Source organism: Marmota monax, unplaced genomic scaffold (genome assembly GCF_021218885.2).
Source record: "Marmota monax isolate L192 unplaced genomic scaffold, Marmota_monax_Labrador192_F-V1.1 WCK01_AAM20220418_F8-fsc00185, whole genome shotgun sequence".
NCBI lineage: Eukaryota > Metazoa > Chordata > Mammalia > Rodentia > Sciuridae > Marmota > Marmota monax.
In genome coordinates this window covers 2284385-2308335 of record NW_026693278.1, presented here as the reverse complement: position 1 = coordinate 2308335, position 23951 = coordinate 2284385, and the positions used below count along the sequence as shown (strand labels likewise).

Sequence of the window (23951 nt, the reverse complement as noted above, 5' to 3'; positions counted from 1 at the left end):
TGCGTCTGAGGCTAGTTTATCTGGGTCCTGGTGCAAGAGGTGAACTGGGGGACTAGGAGGGACGGGTGGTCCATGTCCTCGGAGGAAGGAGTTAATGAGGACCAATATTTGGAAGAGAAGAAAACTGAACTTTCCCAGGAGGTAGGGCTTCTAGAGGCACCCAGGCCCATGAAGGTGGAGGAGAGGACCCTTAGCACTGGGGATGGGGTTTATTAAACTCAGCCTGTGGTTTTCACAGTGCAAATCCTGTTCCTCAAGACTGGGTTCCTTATTATTATTTTGTGTCCCATTTTTTTTTTTTACAGACAATTTGATTTCTTAAAGAATAAGACTCGTTTGTTCCTATTTCTTGTTCCACCTTGCATGTCCCGTGCGGTTCTTGCTACCTTGGCCTCAAAGCTTGGGCCTGAGCCCTGTCCCCTGGAGGTGATGCTCCTGACCCTTTTCTTGGCCTGGACAAAGTGTTCTGGAAGCTTCTGCTTGGGCAAACCCCAGCTGCCCCAGGGAGCTGCATTTCAGGTACAGACGTCCTTGGGTCCAAGTGGTGAAACAGCGCCCAGAACACATTGAAAAGACAGCACAGCCAAACCAAGCAACTCCTTGAGATGAAGGAGCAAGTCAAGAACAGGGAGATAAGGGAAGAAGAAAAGGGACCCGGAGAAGGAGGGAGAAGAAGAAAGAGAGAAAAACTAAAAATGGTAAGGAGGAGACACCGTCCCCCCGGAGGGCTGGAGAGCAGTCTGGCTGAGGATCTGCCAATTTCTGTGGTGTAAATTCTCCCACTGTGACCGGCTGATTTCAAGCCACCCATGTGATGTCGCTAGGCTGCAAGGGTCTGCACCCGATCGGGTCTGTGTGAGCTGCTTCTGCCCTGCCCTGTTTGGATCCCTCAGAATATATGGAGCCCCTAAAGCAACCTGGTCACCTGGTCACCCGGAAGGACGAACTGGGGGGAGGAGCGGAGGGCAGCCCTTCCCGCTGCCCAGGCTGGAGCTAGCGCGGGGCAGGGTGGAGGCGCAGATGCCTACTTGAAATTCCAGCAGGTGGTCACCGACTTCATGGTGTGGTGGGTGTGGTCGATGGTCAGGGACTCCAAAAGCCAGTGCAGGGCGCAGAGCTGGCGGAACAGGGGCTCGCTGCAAAGACACAGGGAGGGGACACAGTGAGATCCCGTTACGACAATCTTCACGGGAAAGATTGGTACTGGTGATTGAACCCAGAGGGGCGCTTTACCACTGAGCCACCTCCCCAGACCATTTTATTTTCCATTTGGAGACAGGGTCTCTCTAAGTTGCTTAGGGCCTTGCTCAGATGCCGAGGCCGGTCTCCAACTTGCCAGCCTCCTGCCTCAGCCTCCTGAACCTCTGGGATTACAGGCATGGGGCATGTGGATTGGGCACACATCCTGTCATCGGCCCCATTCTGGAGACGGGGAGTCTGTGACTCCGAGAGGTTAGGAAGGTGTGCCCATTACCGGGCCAGCAGGGGGCAGAGCCATGATTTGAAGCAAGGTGATCCTGGGCCAGCAGTGGGGGTTAGTGTGTGGTGCAGGAAGACAAGGGGGGTTCCCCAGATGGAGTCTCAACTCTGGCAAACTGAGGGAATTAATGACCAGGCACCTGGCTGTTTTTCCAATCAAAGGACAATAAGTGAGTTGGGTGACAGGTAGCCTGGAAAACAAGGAACTAGTGTGGTCACTACTTTTTTCTTCTTAATCAACAGGGGGACCCAGGGAAGTCCTTAAATGTGGACGTCCTTTGTCTGAAGATGCAGCTTGATATTGAAGAAAAGCACACTGAGCGTGATATTTGAAAACGTAACTAAAACACTATTTAAAAATAGGTCCCATCTACCTTTTCTGATGGGGGGGACACGTCATATAAAACATCTACAATGAGCCAGCTATTTTTTCCCATGTCATTTATTTCTGCCCCAAATCTGCGGAGGTATGAGTTATGATCCATTATTGTTTTGGAGAAGGGGAAACTGAGGCTCAGAGAGGTGAAGTGAGTAACCTGAGGTCACACACCTGGGAGTAGAGAGGAGTGGTCTGATTCCTCCTGGATATTGTGCTCCCCCGGGCCTGAGCTCTGTCTCTCACGGAGGCCTCGCTCTCCTCCGGTGAAGCCGAGGAGGCGGTCGGGAAGGGTTAACAGGCTGCCTGTGTTTTTCTTGGACTCAGCTGTCCTCACCTTCCACGACTGACTTTCCCTCCCACTAATAGAGCAGAGGCCTCCAGTACCAAGCCCTGTAACTGCTCTTTCCTGAGATTGCATCCCTCCTGGACCCTGTTCTCTGCTCCTGGTGCATGTTTATCTTCTCTGCCTTTCAGTGACGGGGCTTCAGCTCATAATCACCTCCACCAGGAAGCCCTCCTTGATTGCTCCGGGCCTGGGTTAGGCTCTCTCCAAGGACTTTCTAAACCATCCCCATGTCTTCAATGTGTCCCTCTGTCCCTACCCTTTGGGTCCTCGCTCTATTATAACTACTTGTGTTTTTGACCCTCCACGGACCTGAAAACCACAGAGTCCTGCCCAGTCCGGGGTTCCCGGTCCTGGGCAGAGTGGGCTCAGTGTATTTCTGGTTACTGAACGGAGGATGGTGGGGATGGATTGGTTCAGATCTGACATTTTCCTGAAGCTGATAACTTGGGGTCGCCAAGAACCGTTGAGATAGGACATCGTCACAAGAGCCCAATCAGAACAGCGGTGAATACTTGGCAGAGAGCATTCCTTTGTGTCCGACCCTGTTTTCTGTGCTCGACACACAGTAACCAATTTCATCCTCATGAATCCCCGTGGGGGAGGCCTCACGGTCATCCCCATTTTGCAGATGGGGAAACAGAGGCCCAGAGACTCAGGCAACTTGTCCAAGGTCACAAAAGCCGGCACATGGCAGAGCTGGAACTGGAGTCCGGGCCTCTGGCTCCCAATTTGGTGCTCTTCACCACAGTGCTGATTGGTGGCTTGTGAGTCCAAAGCCCCCCGGAGCATCCCGTGCTGGTGGTCGAGGGCACATTGGGGTGTGAGTTCTGGTCTTGGCTTTTGCTGCACCATTGACCACAGAAGGCCGTGGGGAAGGGGCAGCCTCGTTATTTTAGAGAAGAAAAGGAAGGATCCTAGAACCCACAGCCCCCTCTGGTCTACAAAGCATAAGATTATTTATCATCTGGCCCTTGAAGAGCATAACAGTGACAACTTCCACTGGGATGCCGTTGATGATAACATATCTGATACACCTGGTGTAAAGAGCTGACTCAGGAGCTACAGGATCAAGATTCCTGCTGTGCAACCTTTGGCAAGTTCTGGGCCCTCTCTGATTCACTTTCCCCAACGGGCATTGAAGGAAGAAGGGCAAGAAGCTACCACTAGTCATTTCGTGGCTGATTTAAGCTTCGGTGTGGTCAGACCAAATGAATAGAGTATATGGTGGTGTTTGGGCGGGATTGGGTACTTTCCCAGATATCCCTCAATATCCCCAGATGCAAGGGACATCTCACTGGCTTCAGAGGGCTTGTCCATAAGAGACGCAGGGACAGCCCAAGTGTTTCCAAGGGACATTAGGAGAGATTACAAGGCCTCTTGCTGGAAGGAGATGTTTTAAGAGCATCAGGCTTCGACTGCCAGTTGGATGACCCTGAATGACTGGGTCTAAAGAGAAGCCAGTCAAGCGGGGTATGGTGGCGCATGCTGGTAATCCCAGTGACTCGGGAGGCTGAGGCAGGAGGATTGCAAGTTTGAGACTAGCCTCAGCAACTTATGGAGACCCTAAGGGACTCAGCAAGACCCTGTCTCAAAATCAAAGCTGAAAAGGGCTGGGGATGTGGCTCATTGGTAAATCACCCGGGGTCCAATCCCTAGCACCAAAGAAGAACAGAAAATGAAATCAAAGATAAAATCAATCCGAGGGACGTAGGAGGAAAGTGGGATGGGGGTGGGGCTCATCACAGGCCCGACTGTTAGGGAGGGATGAGGAGGTGGCCAATAGACACTGATGGTGGAGACCAGGGTGACCATGGTGTGGGTGACCTTTGCACGTCCACCCACGAGGTAAGTAAGTGCTCTTGCTAACGATTTACCCATCTGCCATCTGTCCTATGATCTCACTCTCGCATTATTTGACTCTACAAGGGCAGAGGACTTGGCTCTCCAAATATACCATGAGCACCTCCAAGGCCAGATCTAGGGACACTCTTTCTGTGTAGCACGTGGTGACAAGAACCCGGGCTCTCAGGCCAGACCAGCTGGCTCCAAGCCTCAGTACAGGGAGACCCTGAGCTGTGTGAGCCTGGGTAGGTGAATAGACCTCTCTGAGCTTCTGCTTTCTCCTCTTCCAGGTGGGGATAATAAGACACCTATCCAATGGGATGCTAAGAGTTTTGAATGAGGTAATGAGCACCTAGAGAGTGGTCAGTAGTGGCCAATAATGCCGGAAGGGTCATGGAGGTCTAATACATAAATCTGTCTCACTAAAGTTCTTAAACCGACTCCGTAGCTTCCGGTAGTTGTTCTCAACATGGGATGGAGGGGAGCGGGTCATTTCCCACCTACGGGGACTTTTGGCTGTCCAGAGACGTTTCTGGTCGTCACAGGCTGGGGAAGTAGAATTCCCGGCATCTAGTGGGTAGAGGCCACGGAGGTGACTAGCCATCCTACAGTGACCTGCCAGACTTTCACGACCAGCAAGAATTCTGGGTCCCCAGGCGTGGACAGTGCTAAGGTGGAGGGACCCTTCCCTCAAGCCAGAGGCTGCTACCTCCGTGCCAAAGCGCTGCCTGTTGAAATGAGCAGCCAGTGCAAAAGGAGAGTTTGGACTTGCGACTCTCTGGGGGACACACAGGGGACAGGGATGTCCTGGTGTTAGAAAGCAAGAGTACCCTTTTGCAGGGCTAGCCAGCCTCAGGGGCACTCAACCCCTGAGTCACATCCCCAGCCCTATTTCGGATTTTATTTAGAGACAGGGTCTCCCTGAGTTGCTTAGGGCCTCACTAAATTGCTGAGGCTGGTCTGAACTTGCGATCCTCCTGCCTCAGCCTCCCGAGGGCGGCTGGGATGACAGGCGTGGGCCACCTCGCCCGGCTTGCTTTCTGGTATTTTTCATGCCAGATAGGTTTGCCAGCGGCAAGCTCGGTGTCCCTTTCAAGAGGACAAGGGAATGCGTAGCTCAAGGGTTCCCTGCACACCCCCGTGCCCCGGGTCATTTCCGATGGCGAGGCTGGGGAGCCGGGTGAGGCTACTTACACGTGAGCCTCGGGCATCGAGGGCAGGAAGAGGCAGCTGCGCATGGGGGTGAACGGGCGGAAGATGATGTTGGTCCCCGACTTCTTCTCGTCCTCGTAGATGCTGGAGAAAAAGCAGAAAGAGAACCATGAGTAGCAGCTTTCGACGCCTCCTTCTCTTATATTACCAGGAACTATTACGTAGCAGGCAACAATACCAGCCCCAGGAATAGGGTCAAGGTCATAGGAGAAGTTTGGGGACACAGTGCCGAAAACTCCCCACCCTGTTCCTGGAAGGCCCTGTGGTTTCTGAGCCACCGTCTAAGGACCTTTTCTATGAAACAATTGAGGGTTCCTGGATCCGCTCACTTGTACCCAATTGTTAGTGACCACTTTCTTTGTGCTGGGGACAGCGGATGTAGCAATGAATGAGACTGACTCCAGTGGGGGTAAACAGGCACTGCCAAACCCACCCTTGTGCTTTGACAGCTGAAAATAGGGAATTTGACTGAGGAGGAAGCTGGGAATTCTTCCTTGAAGCTGAGAAAGTCGTGGTGATTTCAGGACACGTTCCCAAATTCCTCGATAGTCTTGCAAGTGACAGATGGGTCGACATCTACTTCCCCCTTAGATCGGGACCCTTAGACTGGTTGACCCAATAGCACGTGTCAGAAGTGACGTCATGCCAGGCCCCAGGCGCTGGCCGGCTCTCCTCTGCATGTCCTGGGATGGTCCTGCCTAGTGTCCAGCCACCATACTGTGAGGAAGCTGGCAGCCTGCGAAGAGGCCCAGAGGGAGAGGGACTCGGCTCTCAGCTCCCGGCTCCCAGCCACCCATGAGAGTGAGCAGTCTTGGAAATGGATCCTTTGAGCTTCCCTAGCTCCTGCCTTGCGGTTTGAAACAGAGACAGTCCTGCCCCTCCAACTGCAGACTAGTGAAAGAAGAGTTTGTTGTCTTGAGTTAATACGTTTTGGAGCGACTGTTCATGGCAACCATTATGGGAATAAGAGTAAAGACTGAGCTTCAATCTGAAGGTTGAATGGGAATCAACTAGGCAGATGGAGGAGGGAAAGGCCTTCTATGTGGAGGAAACAGCATGTGCAAAGATCCTGTGGTAGAGGGCATATGGTGAGTAGGAAAGCAGGAGGCCGTGGAGAGGGCAACTTTCATCTTTTTCAGTTGAGAAACATTAGCCATTGAGGGTGTTACGGTGACAGAAGGGGCTAGGGGAGGCGAGACTGGCACACGAGTGAGGAGCTGACTGTCCTCCTGGTATTCGAGATTAATCCTGGGTCACAGAGTTAATGAAAAGGACCTAAATGTAGGTTTCCCCCTATTTCCTCTTTCATTGACTATTCAATGCTGGAGCTGAAGAAAGAAAACCTACAAGCAAACACGTTAATTTGCCCCACCTTACCGGCTCATCCTGGTCTCCCGGTGGATTAGAATATGTAGAAATTAGCCCCGTGTTTGTACTCCTTAATCTCTGGTTCTGGCCTTTGTAAACGACAATGAAAGAACAGATTCCACTCATCTTCCCCCCCACCATTTCAGCAGAATCTGAGGCTGAAAAAAATGAGGTCATTGAACGCGTTGGGAAATAATGCTGGAAGACAAGAACCTTCCGGAACAGGCTTGATTTTCTTTTTTCCCTGCGTACTTTGTCAGACTTAAAAACTTTTGTCTAAAAAAGAACTTATTCTCTGGTCTTACATCCTGAGGGGGCACCGAAAATAATCCCTTTTGCTTTCATGAGGCGCGAGATCAAATGCTTGGTTTAAAAAAAAAAAAAAAGTCTTCCCAAATGAATGCTTGTATTTTTTTGGATACTGTTGTGCTTGGAATCCTATTTATAGAAACACAGCTTTTTAAATGTGGGGTACTTCCCATAGCCTTCCTGGAATTTAAGGTTTTGAGGCACAGGTGGGAGGATTTGAGGTAATTGAGGCCCAGGGAGAGCAAATTCACTTTATTGCATAATTAATAGGTGATAATTACACCAAGGGTGTCTTAGAAGTTGGGCCCTGTGCTAAGTACCACTTCATTTAATCCTCCTAACAAGCTTGGAGGTTTGGTACCCTTCATATGCGCAAAGGGAAAAAGGAGGCTCAGAGAGGTACAGGTGTTTGTCCGAAGTTGAACAGTTGTATTGCAGAAGTAAGGATTCGAATTCAAGTCCCGACTGGCTCCAAGGTTTGTGCTCCTCACAGTTCCCTGTCTTGGTGCGTGCCATCTCCTAATCCCATTTTATAACAGGTCCCCACTCTGGCATTTGATGGCTACCTTGCCTTAATGGCTTACAATTTCATTTTAATAACCAGCCTTGTACAGCGCGTAGAATCTACCCGATAAGATACAACCAGACCAATGTCTGCGAGACAAGCCATCTCATGCATATTTAAACTTATTAAACTTTAAATACACCATGTCTCGCTCGCTGAAACACGGATGGGAGAAGGGAGAACTGTGTTCTGTGACCGCGGATTAAACACTCTGTCCAAACAGGCAACCACTTAAACAGGCGGGGGAGCCTCTTTAGCAGATGGGCTCCTGCCCCTGCCTGGAGCTGCCTGGCCTGTTCCTCTGAGCAGGACTCCTGGAATAAAGAGCCACGAGTTGATTCCTTCTAGATCCTTCCAGGGAAAGCTGGCTCCATCACCAGGAGTCGCAGACTGTACGAGAGCCCCTGGGCTCAGGCTGGAGGGCAGCATGTCTGCTGAGCTCTAGGGACCCCTCTGGAGAAAATGGGAAGCTCTGGGCTCATGGAGTGGCCTTCTCTGCACCACACACCCCTTCAGGGTCTGACGAGGACACTGGAATGGTTCTGGCTTTGCATGTCACCTTTCTAACGCCTGGCACAAGACACCGTTGGGTGTACGGGGTGCAGTTAGACAGGAATCATCTCTAATTCTTTTGCACGGTGGGGTAACTGTGGTTGACAGCAGTTACTTGTCCATCTGAGCCGAGCTAAAGCGAGTTTTGAATGTTTCCCGACACAAAGAAATGATCCATGTTTGAAGGGATGCGTATGCCGGTCGCCCTGACACTTGCAAGTGGCGCTCGTTGTGCATGGAGATGTTACCCTGTGCCCCACACGCATGTAGATTATTAGATGTCAATCGAAAAATTAAACAGATATTTTTTGAAAAGGTAACACAGTTGCACCCCCCCTTCTCCAACCTGGACCATCCCATGCAGATGTGCTGGCTCCAGGGCCGTCTGGTGGGCTTGTGGGGACATTGATGGAGCTTCTGATTGTGCTTTGTGTCACTCAGCAAGCTTCTGTCCAGTATGGAAGGGCCTCCTGGGATTTTTTTCCCCCTAGATTTCCTTTTTACATCCTCTACTTGAGGGGCTGGGTGTACTTGAGGCACTTTGGCACGTCCCCCCGTCGCACTTCGCTGTGGTTGAGGGTGGAGTAGGGGCGCTCTTAATGCTCTGGGTACCTCCATGTGCCCCCAGAGGGCTTGTGCACACAATGGTCTTTCAACACGCAGTGGTTGATTGTGCAATGAGGGTAGATCTGCGTCCAGACAGCCTCTCTTGCCTGCTCCAAACTGACTTTGAACCTGCTCCACAATTGGATGCACCAAGGGAACCGTATTACTAAAGATCCCCGAGGGACATGGAAATGGGTTCGAATTTCACACCTTGAGGCAAACCCTCCTGCACATCTTAGATATGCCTGTTTCCTCCCTCTTCTTTCTTGTCTTGGTGGGCTACACCCCTGGCCCGTCTTCTGGATGTCTCCCTCCCGGTTGAATTGATTTGCTCTTCCTGTGTATTGAACGTATCAGATTCATCCAGATGCCCCCTGCCCAAGTGACAGAGCTTCCTCCCTGGGGTGGCCACTCCTTAAGAGGCACAGATGAGGGATTGTCAGCCAGACATAGTTTTTCTGTCTTAGAAAAAATACATGAGTCAATAAATGAAGGCACAAATGTCAGGCTAGCCTATTTAGACAAAAACAAAACAAAATTGCTGGACAAAATAGAAAAAAAAAAAACTTAAAAGTGGCAGACAGCTGACCGTGAAGTAGAGATGTTTGGAGCAAAGCTGGAGAACTTGGAGCCATGCTTGGTTTCTGTCGCATTTATCACACGCATTCACGGCGTCGAGGAACCACTGTCTCTATCTAGTCCCCAACCTTTTTCATGGCCACCAAAGGAGACCCCGTATCTAGTAAGCAGTCTCTGAGCCTCTCTGTCTGCTGCCACCAACCACCCTGATTTCTGTCTAGGACGAACCTCAAACCCACTGTCTTAAGCAGAAGAAGCCAGACAGAGCTCACATAGGATTCTGCTGAAAAGTTTTTAGGAAGTGCACATTCCTATTTCTTTAACTGTCTGGAAAACAGAATTTTTGCAAAGGGGGTGTCTGCTCCCATGTCCTCTTGAGCTAATGCCCTGGCCTTTTGGATTCCTGAAGGTGGCCCCTGGCACAATGGAGCTCAACCATGGCTCCCCATTGGCATTTCCCAAGGGAACTTTAAAAAGCAGGAGAACTTTAAAATAGACCTTTTAAACTTTATTTTAAAAACAAGAGAAACATATCGTGTAACCGGCCCGGAAGGTACCCTGGGCACTGGTATCTTGCAGACCCCTCCGGGTAGTCTAGTAGGTAGCCAGGGTTGGGACGGCTGTGGCCATGGGGTACTGGACGCAGCCACAGGCCATCTCTAGGGCGTGTTTCCTCTCTGCCCACTCTGGCACCTCTGCCCTGTCCCTGCTGTAGATTTCCTTGGGCCCACACAAGCTCAGTGTCTCAGAATTTTGTCCAGGACGGTTGGTGCAGCCCGCGGATTTGGGTGCCACGGAGTGTGGGCATCAGGCTGCTTTCTAACTGATGGCCTTGGGGAAATGATTGACACCTCTAAGTCTCATCTGCATGGCTAGAGTAGGGCCAGGGATTCCTGTTTCATGGGGCAGGCGTTTGTGGGAGGAGATATTCCCCGGTAGACCAGAAGGCTGGACGGCGCCACCCAGGGGAGGGCCCCTATCAGCCCCTCAGCTCCCTGTCCACTTACACCAACAACGAGTCCCCTAACTGGATCTCGGAGACCTTCTTGGCCGGCTGGAATTTATTTCTCTCTTCTTCCTCCAGCTTCTGGGGTTGCAGCTCCTCCTTCTTCAAGTTGCTCTCCTCCCTCAGAATGGTGAAGTAGCCGCGGCCCATCTTCACCGCCTGGATCAGGGAGCTGCAGAGACCGGGGTGGGAGAGATGGAGGCAGAAAGAGAGAAACAGACGCAGACAGACAGATGGAGAGAGGGGGAGACAGAGAGAGATGGAGAGGAGGAGAGAAGCTGAATATCTGCAATTCAGATATGGAGTGGCTACTGTGTGCCAGGCACCCTGCTAGGTGCCATGAAATCAGTGTGACCATCTGCAGGCCACAGGATTAGACACCATGGTGCATGGGAGAGGGTGAAGAGGGGCTTTTCTGTGATGGCCACCGGCAGAGGGCACACCTGCCATCCCAGCAACTCAGGAGGCTGAGGCAGGAGGATGACAAGTTGGAGGCCAGCCTCGGCAACTCAGTGAGAACCTGTAGCTAAGGGGATGTATCTGATCTGCGTGACGGAGCGCTTGCCTAGTGTGCCTGAGGGCCTGGGTTGATTCCTAGCACTGGGGTAGGGGGAGGGGAGGGGAACCAAAAGCCAAAAGTCACCATCATATTTCCTAGATATAAATGTTTGTTCTAAAATTCAGTTTCATTTGTTGTCTTCCAAATTCCTAATAAACAACCGATGTGTGCTAGACGCTGAGCTGACTGTTTAAGATACACGGGGTGTCTGGAGTTCATGGCCAGTGGGGGAGAGAGACCTGGGCCGTCAATGATGACAGTCCTGAGGTGGGGGACAGCTAATTCAGGCAAATTGGAAACTGGGTGGGTGGAAACTTCCTCTCGGAGACAGGGATATTTTCTTTCCTTCTTTCAGAGCAGCCTCGTCCTCCCTCCGAGTCTCTCTCTGCGCTCAGTTTTGATGGGGAAGTTCTCAGTCAGCTGTCACGGCCGGACTCTGATTAACTGACCCCTGCTTATTGCTAGGAGGAGTTGGGGTGTTCCTAGGGGCATTTCCTTAGCAGGGGGCTCCTGTAAATGACCACGGGGGAGAGGCTGGGAGCCAGCATGGATGCTCTGCTGGCATTTTCCAATCATAGTGTACAGGTGGTAGCTGAGCGCTGACTTCTCACTCATTCATTTCTCTGGCTGGTCTTGGCTGAACATCAATTCCAGGTACCAGTGCAGGGGGCTGGGACTGCCCAAAGGAATAAGGCATTGGTCCCCAGAGAGTTCCCCGTATAATGGAGAAAGAACACCCCAGAGGTACACTCTACACCTGAATTACCTCAGGGCTAGAGGAACCCAGGGAAATCACGGGAGGCTTCCTGGAGAAGGTGACATTTGGGCTAAGTAGGAGTGCCACCAAGAAAATGTCACACCAGTGAACAGATCAGGAAGGCTAAAGGCCAAGAGGTAGATCTTTAGATAGCCTGGTCAGGGAACCACCAATACCTTTCTTTTCTTCTTTTATAATTTTTTAAAATTTGTTTTAATTACTTATTCTTGATAGTAGAATGCATTTATGCAATTTGATATATCATACAAAGATGGGGTATCACTTCTCCGTTTTCTGATTGTACATGCTGTAGAGTCACATCAGTCCTGCTGTCATATATATACATAGGGTCATAATGCCTGTTTCATTCTACTATCCTTCCTATCCCCATGTCCACTCCCTTCACTCCCCACTACCTAATCTAAGGTAACCCTACTCTTCCCTAGTGCCCCCCTTACTGTGAATTAGCATCTGCATCTCAGAGAAAACATCCGACCTTTGGTTTTTTAGGATTGGCTTATTTCACTTAGCATGCTAGTCTCCAACTCCTTTGACCCAGCTATCCCTCTCCTCAGTCTATACCCAAAGGACTTAACATCAGCACGCTACAGGGACGCAGACACATCAGTTTATAGCAGCTCAATTCACAATAGCTAAACAATGGGTGAATGGATAAAGAAACTGTGGTATATATATATACACAATGGAATACTACTCAGCCTTAAAGAAGAATGAAATTACGGTATTTGCCAGTACATGGGTGGAGTTGAGAATATCATGCTAAGTGAGTTAAGCCAATCACAAATGTCTTTAAGAAGCTGGAGCCCGGGAGAGCAGGGGAATGGCGAGGTTACAGCCTTCATTTCTTAAGTGAGCCTGGATTTGGGGGCTGCCAGGAAGCTGCCAACATCTGATGGAGCTTTTGCTGACAGCTTTCTAAGCTAGTAACGACACCCCAACATCCTGTGAAGTTCCATAATCAATTCTTCCTGAACTGGCATCTCTGTCATTATGACTGCAGTTACCTTACTCTCTGCTTCGGCCACGCACCTCTCTCAGATGAGCCCCTGTCTTCCAATCACCTTTTTACAATTGTTGCCGCCATCTTTGCTGCGGTCACCTCTGTGTGTCCCAACTCACTTGTCCCTCCTGGTACCCTGTCTGCACAACTCAGTCCTTGAGATGGTAGCCAACAAAGCATAGGAGTATAAGTCGGAGGGTCTGGAAGACCTTGACATTGGCTTGCAAAATGGAAAAACTTTCAGAGTGGGGGGGTCAGAGGCTGACATAAAAAACCTAGGGACAGTCGTGGAGTGACATCCCCCGCCTTTTTCTTCTCACAGTGCTGGGAATCCAACCCAGCACCTTGCATAAGCTCAGCCAGATCTCTGCTGGGGAGCTCTGCCCCCAGGCCCAGCATTCTCTGAATATATTGTTGCAAGGTCCCTTGTTGACTCTGAGCTCAAGAGTGTGCAGTGGGGCTGGGTTTTGCATGGGAAGAAGTTTGAGGAATTCCTTATCCAATGCGTTCCACCTATAGGTTTGTTTTTCTGTGATCACAAGAGTCATATATAAGAAAATTGTCAAGGCAAATGAAAGAGCACCCCCCCCCTCCTTTTTTTTAAAGCACGAGACAAGATATGCTTCCAAAATACAGCCTCTAAGCTCGAAGAGCACCAACTGAATTTCACTGGTACCATTGTGTGTTTAATGGCGTGACTTTGAGTCGATGGTGGCTTAAATTCCATAAAACGCAGCATTTGAGCTTCTTCACAGTGTCACCGGGAGGTCGCTGCTGATCTTTTGCTGAGTTCAGACCCTGCTTCTCAGCTCACGTAGAATTTTGTGGACGTCTGTGCTACGTGTCACCTGTCCATCTCCGCCAGTCAGTTTCAGGCAAGGATTGGCTCGGGTTCTTGTCACAGCAAAATGATCTCTCGGTTTTCTCTTGTATAAAATTGTGCGTAAGTTAAATGAACGGGCAGCCTCTGACAGCAGCGTGATCCTGTATTTAGAGACAGATTTAGCCCCTAATTGCCGGTTGTCGGTGCTTTGTTTGACTTTTAGGTTCAGGGAGGCCAGCGGTTGCTGTGTTGTGGAATTCAGTGTGGAAACAGGAGCTTGCTTCTGTGTTGCTTTCAGGCTCTAGAATCCATGAATCAGTGAGTGTCTGGAGGATGCAAAGGAACTTGGTAAAGACAGAACTGTTACCATGTGTAACCGCTCCATTTCACAAAGGAAGACCTTCTCCACCCAAGGCAAACAGTAGCAAATGCAGAGAGAAGCTGGGAGGCGGGGTGGATGGGGTTCTCCTTGTGAGCTGCTTCTCAGAGACCGGAAGTAAGCCAAGCAGGTGGCGCCTGGCTGTCATCCCCGCAGCTCAGGAGGCTGGGGCAGGAGGTTCGAGAGTTCAAAGCCAGCCTCAGCAATTTAGTGAGGCCCTAAGCAACTCAGGGAGACCCTGTCTTTAAATGAAATATTTAAAAAGGGCTGGGGATGTGGCTCAGTGGTCAACCACCCTTGGGTTCAATCCCTGGTATCAGGGGAGGGGGGATAGATATTCAGTCTGTGATTGGTCCAGAGGTCAAGACAGACACTGTGCATGCACCCACAGGGTATGAGGGGCCCCAACTCACATGACAAGGTTTTCTGGGGACACACGGAAGACTCTCAGGCAGGTTTTAAATGGCTCAAGTGAGTGGGGAGGGCAGCTGTCTGGGGCGCTGTAGTGGGCGGTGGGCAGAGTTGTGATTCCAACTTCCCCCCAGCTCCAAAGGATGCAGCACCTGCCTTTTTATTATCATCTGGCCAAGATACAGGACAAAAGAGGAGTGGGGAGGGTGGGGTTGAAAGCTGTCCACAGTCACACATCAGGAAATGGAGGCAGAGTCTTCTCACGCTGATGAACATCCAACTTTGAATTTGTGGGTTTGGCTAAAAAGCTGCATCATTACTAGCTGTCTAGTGAACTCGTCTGTTTATTGAGCATCTAGTATGAACCAGGTACTACCCTTGGCACTGAGGATATGGTGATAAACAACGCAGCTGCAAAATTCTTGCCCTAGTGAAGGTTATATTCCCTGGGGTGGAGGCAGATTCAAAACAAAAAAGTAAACTATACACAATAGGGTAACAGCTGTTGGGGGGCTCGGACAGAAAGCAGAAAGTGAGCAGGGTGACTGCCAAGGACACCAGCCACTGGGGGGTGTCAGTGCAATTTTAAAGAGGTGGCCAGTGAAAGCCTTGGTGAGAAGAAATGTTTCAGGAGAGACGTGAAGGAGGTGGGAGACCAAGCCAGGCAGACACCTGGAGGAGGAATGTTCCAAGTAGCAAGTGCAAAGGCCCTGAGCAAGTACGATTTTTACGAAGAAAATAATTTACTTTTCATTGAATAGAATGTTATGTGATGACACAGAATACAGTTTGTGCTACAAAACATTGTTTTTTTTTTTGCTTCCCAACACCTGGACTCCTCCTCCAGGAAGCAATAGATTTTACCATTTTAACGAAGAAGCTCATCTCTAGTGACTCACTCCACCTTCCTCATGGTGAGGATTCTTGGAGCAGAGACAGGGAGGCCCCTCTCTGCCGCTGGACTTCCGCGAGCCCTCTCATGGGCTTCCAATGTCCTTCTGAGGTGCAGCAAATTCAGCCCCTCTGTGAACTAGGCTACGGCGGGGTGTGGCAGACCCTAGTGCTGTTCTCTCATCTCTGCGAACCCCACCGGGGAAACTCCCCACTTCTGGACGCCTGCATGATCTTATTTATCCTCCTGGTGGCTCTGCAAATTAGGTGCTGCTATTGTAATTTCCATTTGCAGACGAGGAAACCCAGGCTGGAGAGCAGCCGAGCTGGGCTCTGACCCAGGCAGCGGCTCCCTGTGGAGGCTGCTGGACACCCTGCCGGGGGGTGGGGTGCCAGGAGGCTGCTCTATGTGGCCCGTCTGGTGGGTCCTTCCCTTTCGATGACCTTGAAGGCTCCGTGGGTCCTCAGCCACTCGGGTGGCGTGTCAGTGACTGGCAGGTGTCAGGGGCTACCAAATCTTCCTTGCCGTTGTCCTCATTCTCTCCTGGAGTGGGAAGCTGTCACGGAGGCCTGTCAGGTTCTGAGACGAGGCACGATCACAGGGGCAGAGTGCAGGACGGGAGTGGAAAAGACCTGTCATGTGTGATGGTGGCATGTGACCACAGGGGGTGTTCTGGGTCCGGGCCACAGACCCAGCCAGCACAGCAGGCTTTGGGCTCTGGTTTCCCTGAGTGATTAGACAAGAGCCTCTGTGTCCCCCTGCAGAAGCTGGGACCTGCTGGATTCTGAAATGGGCGTGCTTTGGACGGACAGGTGGCCCCTGTTTCATAGGCTGAAGTCTGAACCGCATTGTCTCAGAATGGGGGCTTATTTGGAAATAGGGGGCTGCAGGTGTGATTGGTCAAGATGAGGTCACACTGGTGTCCTTATGAAAAGAGAAATGTGGAGACAGACAGGGAGGGCACCCTAAGAGGGGGACAGAGACATGGGGTGGGGGTGGGTGAGACTTCTGCAGGCCAAGAGTCCCTTGCAAGGGTGCCGAATCAAGAGGAGGGACCTGGGACTGATTCTAAAAGCCCTCAAAAGGAGCCGACTCACCCGATACCTTGATCTTGGACTTTCAGTTTTCCAAACTGGGGGACAGGGAATTCCTGTTGGTCTGGCTACTGTGCTGTGATACTCTCAGCAAACTAATATGCAGGATTAATTATCCAGTCCTACATTTATGGATCAGGCTGATTTCTTTTTCACTGTCTTTGAACCTGAGGGTTCACAGCATCCTTATTGCAGCGGTCTCTGAATCAATGCCAGGTGGATGTTTCACAACACAGTGAAGAAAAGGGACTTGAATATCATTTGGACACTCGCTGTGTGTCAGACCCTGGACTAGGCATTTATAATGAGTCAGATTCCAGGTGGGGCCCTTGCTGAACGTCAAGACCTGTTCTAGGCACCAACACTAAGAAGATGAACACCTCCTCAAAGCATTCAGCCTTCACCTCTCCACTACAGTTAGGTTTTTTTTTTTTCATAGTGATTAAGATGTTGGTAAGACATTGTCTTGGACTTACTTATTTGTGTTCTTTTTTTTTAATATTTATTTATTTTTTTAGTTCTCGGCGGACACAACATCTTTGTTTGTATGTGGTGCTGAGGATCGAACCCGGGCTGCACGCATGACAGGCGAGCGCGCTACCACTTGAGCCACAGCCCCAGCTCATTATTTGTGTTCTTATTCCAAAAAGAATTAGGGGCAGAAAATTTTAAAAAGTTAGAAGGACAGAAGACAAGAAAAACAAGAAAATCAGGTACAACAACAGGCATCAAAACTCATGCTGCATGATCTGATGCACAGACTTGGCCCTGAGAATCCTAGTGGCCAATGCAAAGAGGGAAATACTAATCCTGATGTGATTCCTAATAGCCCTAGGATGTTTTAAAAATCGGAGGTATTCCTGGTGCTGAAACTGGAAGGAGATTCCTCTCCAGGATCTGTGCGGGGAGAACACTGTGAAAAGTAAATCCAATAAAGCCTAGATGAAAATAGAGTGCAGAATGCTCATCTTGTCAATGAACTCCAGAGATAGGGACGGGGTGAGTGGGTGATGGATGATTCCAGGAATCTAACCAGCAGGTTTTGAACCGCTCTTCAGCCCTGGGCCGCCAGACTCCCAGATGCTAGATCTTTTTGGAAAAGCCTCAGTGACAGATGAACAGTCGTGAGGATAGGGCCTGGGCCCTCGTGTCAGACACACCAGTCTATTCTGAGAACTTCAAACTGTGAGCTGTTCAATCAGCAAGCTCGGGAGTGCTCCCCTGGTACTGCGGAGGCCTGTTTAAAAATGCTTAATATTTGAGCAAATTCCCATTTAATTCCCTGTGTGTTTCCTGCGTTTTCTTCCTCATTATTGCTGATTACCAGGCTATTTGTGCAAAGGGAGTTATTTGCAGGGAAGAGAAGTTTTTGCCTTTAAATCCACTCACCCGGGGCCTCGGCTCACTGTTTTGCACCGAAGTAAAACTCCCCTGACTGACTGCGCGGGGAGGGGCGGTGGGGACAAGGGTGATTAACTGCACCAGGCAGGCGGAGGAGACGCAGATCACACATGGAAAGTTTTCTCTCCTGGTGCAACTTTTTCTTAACCGACGCCTGGTCGGGGCAGGGGGAGTGTGTTTTCATTTTTAAGGGACATATGTTCTCTGTTTGGGAGTCTGCGTGAGCCCGCCAGTGAAGGACACTCACTGTGACAATAAAGAGACTGCGGAGGCTCAGCCGAGTCTGCGCTCCACTCCCGAGCACCTCGGGACTCCAGGGCTGTGTCCCCGGTGGTATGGCTTTGGACAGCCTCTGGATCTTTGCTTTGTCCCTCTCTGGGGCAGGGGGGCTTTTTAAACAGAATTTTATTTTTCCATTGACCCATAACAGTGGGATACCTTTATGGGGAACAAGGTGACATCTCAGTACATGCCTACAACGTGAAATGGGATGAACACATGCATTCCCTGGAACGGTTCTCATTTCTTGGTGCAGGGAGCAAACCCTTCTCCTAGCTGTTCTGAATTATTTCAGTGATGATTGTCAACCCGTTACCCCAGTGCACCACCGGGCATGAGAAGTTATTCCTCCTGCTCAATGCGCCCCTGTCCCCGACAGCCATCTTCTCTCCAGGTCCCCTCTCTCCTTCCCAACCTCTGCTGAGTGCTCCACTGCTGTGAGATCCACGTTTTCCAGCTCCTGTGTGTCTGAGGACAGGTGGCATTTGTCTTCCTGTGCCTGGCTTAGTTCACTCAACATGGTGGTCCACGGGCTCATCTTGGTTTCCCTGTAGATTTAAACCACTCGGAGCCCCACCTCTTCATCTTCAAATGGGACGCTGGGCTCATTAAATGGGACAGCTTAGTACACTGCCTGCCACAGAGGGCCTGCTTCACTGGGGACTGCTTTTATTATTGTCTGCTTGCTTACAATGGGCCAGGCACAGTAGCTCATGCCTGTAATCCCAGCACTCGGGAGACCGAGGGAGAAGGATCGCAGGTTTGAGGCCAGCCTCAGCAACTTGGTGAGACCCTGTCTCAAAATAAAATTTACAAAGGGCCGGGGATAGAACTCAGTGGTAAAGTGCTTGCCCCCCCATCCCCCACCCCTCCCCACATGATTATACATGGCATTCCAAGTTTAGAGGTGTTGAAACATGAAAAAAAATATGCTTCTTAAGGCTTGATAAAAGTATTAAAAAAAGAAATTAAAAAGAAAGAAATTGCCTCAGACCAGAGAAAAGGTGGCTTACAGTAGAACTCAGAGCCTAAAGCAATAAATAGCGTCTTTTGAGATGCACGTGGCATGTTGGATAAAAGCTATGAGCCATGTTTTGATATTGAGAGGAAGAGTCCTTTTGGGGGTGTTGGATTTACCCCCGTGGCTGGTTCACCCGACTTGTAACAAGGGCATTGACTTTTAACCAGCCACCGCCACCTTAAGTGATGCTCTCTATTCCTGGTTCCTCAAAGTGAGGCCCAGCTCCAACAGCATCACCCAGAAGCTGGTTAGAATCACTGGATTCTGGGCCCAACCCAGATCTCCGGAGGTGGAGGCTGCATTTTCACAGGGTCCCCCTGTGGCGCAGGTCCCCATGGAAGTTGGACTTGCATACACCAGTCTAGCCATCTTCTCCCCGGCTCCTAAGAACTCTAATCAGAAAACCTCCCACTTGTCTCATTTCATGAGAGACCTGACCCTAGGGGCTACATACAAGTTGGAAATAAAATTTTGTCACATGCCTGCTACCAATCCATCTAGAAAGTTCTTTAGGCCGTTCTCATTCCTGTGCAGGCCCTCAGCTTACAATAGGTCTCCTATTGCCTGCATCAGCCTCTCTCCCAAGGGACCTAAAGGAACATCACCTCAAACAGATGGTCCTTCTAAGAAGCTGCAGTGTCCCGGACAGTCGGGATGCGGTGGGTGACAGGAACCCACATGGGACTGAGAAACTGATGTGACTCCATTTTTGAGAAACCAGTTTCTATCTCAAGGCCTGTCCTAAGGAAGGGGGCGTGACCTTTGTCCTGGGAAAGACCCACAGAGCACTCCTAGGCACATCCCCACCCTGCTGAGCTGTTTGTCTGTAAATAACAGGAGAGGTCTGAGGTGCCAGATGTCCCTGACTCAGTCAGGCTAGGTGGGGACCCATAGCAACCCCCCAGCAACCTCCAATCAGCATGAGACAGGGAGAATACCTGGGATGCCAGATGACCCCCCAGTAGTTTATGGGGGTTGATAACATGTTGGGAAACCATGTAGTTCAGCACGTACACCCCTCGTGGCCTAAACCAATCAGTTCAAACAAACCCCCCTCTTGTACTAACCAATCACCCCTACCCAACTTGTTCCCGCCAGTGAATGTGCTAATCAATGTTAAGAGCTGTTGTTTGACTTTCCTGTGGTATGGAATGATTTGCTGTGTGATGTTGTGATGCATAGAGTATCCCCCCCAAAACTTATAAATCCTCACTGAACAAAGGACCGGGACTCACTCCCTGGGACTGCTGCGTCGGGAACGGTTGTGAGTCCAGGCTCGAGCTTGCAATAAAGACTCTTGTATGATTTTGCATCGGATTCGGCTCCTGGAGGTCTATTGGGGTCCCATGAACCTGGCATAACAGGACCTTTTTTATATGGTAGGGGAATGGGATTAACCACCGAAAATCACTTTGTTAACAACTGACAGCCCCAATGTACTTAAAAAAAAAAAAGAAAAGAAAACTTCTACTGGTGCTATGGCTTGATATCCAGCTGCTGTCCACTCCCAGCCTCCGTCTCGGCCTACAAGAAATACAGGGCCATAAGCCAGGAGTGCCTGGACGGGCAGGGCAGATGACACGAAGATGAACTAACTCTCCTGCCGATCTGATGTCAGGGATGTCCTGCGCCCGCAGAAGGGAATTGCCTCCGTGGGAAATTTCCACTTAACAAATTCTGCTCTTTTTTCCAATAATAGCAGATAAATCAGCGCAGTCCCAGTGTGTCGAGGCTGGAGCCCTGGAGAGCCCACTTCATCTGGCCGGCTGGCATCTCCCTTCCTCAGCCCACCCAGACATATCGAGAGGGGAGGGGGAACATGATGGAAGGGGGGTGGGGGTCTAAAGTCTCATCTTTAAATTCTTGAATTTTCCAGGGAAGCCATAGAGGCAAATTAATAATGCACCCCGGCAAATAGTTTGCATTTAAATCCCCGCATTAGAAGGCCCTCGTTTATACAATAACTTAATAAATCTAGCTTGGCTGCCAAATTGACAAGAAGGTGAGAATCATTCATTAAAATGCAAATGCAATTGAGATGAAATTTGGAATACATTTATTACAGTAATTGAACTTCAGTCAACGGTAGTCACAACACGGATTTTGAACTGCCTTTCAGACAAAGGGACGTGTCGTATTATCCCCCCACCACCCAACCCACCCACCCGAGTTAATATCTTTGTCAGCATGCAAATTAAAGCCATTTCCCGAGTGCTAATGATTTGCAATGGAGGATTTCACTCTTCTTTATGGGACAAGATTGCCAGAGATAAAGGTCAACTGCATACACAAAAGACGGCCCTGCTAGCATATTGTGTATACAGCAAATTGATCGCAAACATATTCCGAGCGCTCATTGCAACCACATTTCTTATTAAATCACATCGGAACGTCTCTTTCCCATCCTCGGGTCGTCTGCTAATTGTAATGTCCAGCTATGGGAGATGGGCTGAGTCAGGATTCCACCTCTCACTAGAGTTCCCGATGGCTTGCTCTCCCTCCCCAGAGACTCAGCCCACAGCCAAGGGTTCCTCTGGATCCTAGGTCAGAGGGAAGAGAGACGTCACTGGGACTGCCACAGAGCCACCAAAAACTTGACTCTCAGCGGAGAAGCGGTCCTCTTGGGCTCCTTGGCAGAACTCACGGGGCTTCTGTTGGGTCTAAGCAGGACGCGCTCAGGTGCTTTGCAGACCACTGTTGACTTGGAAGAAGGCACAGCCCAGGGCATTTCCTGGGCCAGCGCAAGGGCACTGTTCAGAAATCATTCTCGAGTGGCCAGACCCAATTTGTTCACCTGCAAAATGAATAGTTGATTTAGGTCCCTGTACCCTCTCTATAGCCAATTAATTCATTGATCACGACGTGATGTCAACTCTCTTTCCTAAATATCACTTGGCTTGCTTCCTTTGGTCACGGCCCTAGCCAAGAACCACCATTGCTGTCTCCCTTCCTCTACGCGACACAGGGACCACCACAGGGACCAACACAGTGTCCTTGCACTGGCCCAAGAAATGCCCTGGGCTGTGCCTTCTTCCAAGTCGACAGTGGTCTGCAAAGCACCTGAGCGCGTCCTGCTCAGACCCAACAGAAGCCCCGTGAGTTCTGCCAAGGAGCCCAAGAGGACAAATGCTCTCTGGGTCTCAGCTCAGGGCCTGAAGGAGGACCCCAAGGTGTGCCACCCTCGACCAGTGTGCCTGGTGTGCTTTCCCTCGAGCATCTGCAGGGACTTCTCTTTGCATCGGGCAAAACGCTGAAGTGTCAATCAACATCCCCACCCCTGCAAGTGACCAACAGAACAAGCCCCCTTCTTCCATTCATGGAGCTAGCCTGAGGGCTTCTTGTAGGAGCGGTGACTCTTCCCACGCGGAAGCCCCAGTTCAGATTTGCCTGCCTGATCACTCGCCTGACTCGGTTCTATTTCTATCAACGTCGGGTCAGAAGATCCCAGTGTCCGACATCATAAGTAGTTCCCTGGCTGGTGTCTCTCCTTCCCAAGCCACATGCAATGCCCTGCCCCAACGCCCCAGGATAGGTCAAGTGCACCCACATCGCCCCATCCTGGGATTCCCTCCCTCCCTGCGCTCACCACGCTGTAGGCTGACGGCTTATTTACCTGCCGATTCCTACTTGGGAGCTCATGCCTTAAAGTCGGTGCCTGGCAAAGAGATGACCAGCGCCTGTCGGTTTTCCTTTCCCACCTCTCTCTGTTGCTCCCCATGACAGAAATGCCACCAACTATCCATTTCTCTAGCTTCCTTAGTGACCACATTACCTTGAACATCAATAGGCTTAGATTTTTTAAAAAATGACCAAATTAAACTCTATTTCCCAGCTGCCTTTATGGATAGGACAGGCCAACAAGATACAAGGGGAAGTCTTTGGGAAGGGCATCTGGGAAGATTCTTTGAAGGAAGTTGACACAGCTGTATGGCATATGCCCTCTGGCCTCTGATCCCCTTCTTCCTTCCTGTTACTTGAAGCTTGGATGTGATGGTTGCTGCCCCAGCAGCCATTTTGTGAGGAGGAATCCTTGAGGATAGAAGCAAATACCAAGGGTATTAGGATTAAAACATAGAAGGAAGCCTTGTACTGCACACCACGAAGCCACCATACCCGTACTGGATCACCTCCTTCCAGAACATAAACTTCTTTTACCTGAGGGATCATATTCTTTACCTTGTGGAAACCATGGAGATTCATGGCTCAGCTACTCTGCAGCAGAATACAGTCCTGAGTGACAGTCTCTTTCTCTCTTCTTGGCTGAACTGCCATGATTTCAAATGTCATCATCCTTGGCTAAATCACTGGCCGTGAACCAGGAGAAGGTATTGGGGGGTGGGGGCGGTTGGTTTGGATAATTGGAAGAGGGAAGGAAACTTAGAATCATAGAGACTCTGCCCAGAGAACTAGGCACAGAGGTCTAGGGGGTCTTCCTGGGGCAGCCAGTAAAGAGAGCAGGAGGATCTGAACCTTCAGGGAATGAGGGCTGAGAGGGAGGGACGTGGTCGCAGTTAAGAGAGGGACAGGCACTGCCTGCAGGAGGTGATGGCTTGGATGAGACCCTGAGCTGTCTGCTCCAGTCTGGTCTCATTGAACCCTCCCCCAAACTGGCTGTATTCTGTTATCCCCATTTTGCTGATGAGGAGCCTGAGGGTCCAGGAGGTCCAGTAGACCCATGGAAGGGTAGTAACTGGTGGATCTGACTGTACACCAGGCAGCCTGGTGCCAAAGCACTGCGTGAGGAAAGTGCGCTGGTTTTGGAAACGGCCTGTTGAAGTTTACATAGGTCATTATTTCCTCGTCACTCCATGTCGGTGACCTTTGGTGAGTCACCTCACCCTCTGAGAGGCATTTTCCTCACCTGTCGAATTGGGATGAATGGAGAACCGTCCGGGGAGGCTGACGCCTTCATCATATAGAAGAGTCGATGGGTCGGTGCCTGCGGATGTTCCCCCTCCGGTGACGACTCTCACGTTCTTCTTCCTCAGGGTCACTGCGGTGAGTGGCCGCTGTCACAGCGCTCTCCTGTGCACAGCCAGGGCGGTGGTGTGGCTGTGGGCCCCGTGGGCTT

The 23951-nt window shown here is 50.4% G+C and overlaps 1 protein-coding gene across 2 annotated transcripts in view; it reads right to left on the bottom strand.

The window, feature by feature from the left end:
* Ccdc60 (coiled-coil domain containing 60) overlaps nt 1–23951 on the bottom strand; it is a 139121-nt gene that overhangs the window by 32794 nt on the left and 82376 nt on the right. The window contains exons 3-5 of one of the 2 annotated variants that reach the window (XM_046456500.2): nt 10245–10415; nt 5241–5342; nt 1029–1136 (exon numbers count right to left, since the gene is read on the bottom strand). In XM_046456500.2, coding sequence (XP_046312456.1) covers nt 1029–1136; nt 5241–5342; nt 10245–10415 — 381 coding nt within the window. The remainder of the gene's footprint in view (nt 1–1028; nt 1137–5240; nt 5343–10244; nt 10416–23951) is intronic. The other variant, XM_058583161.1, reaches the window with a different exon arrangement.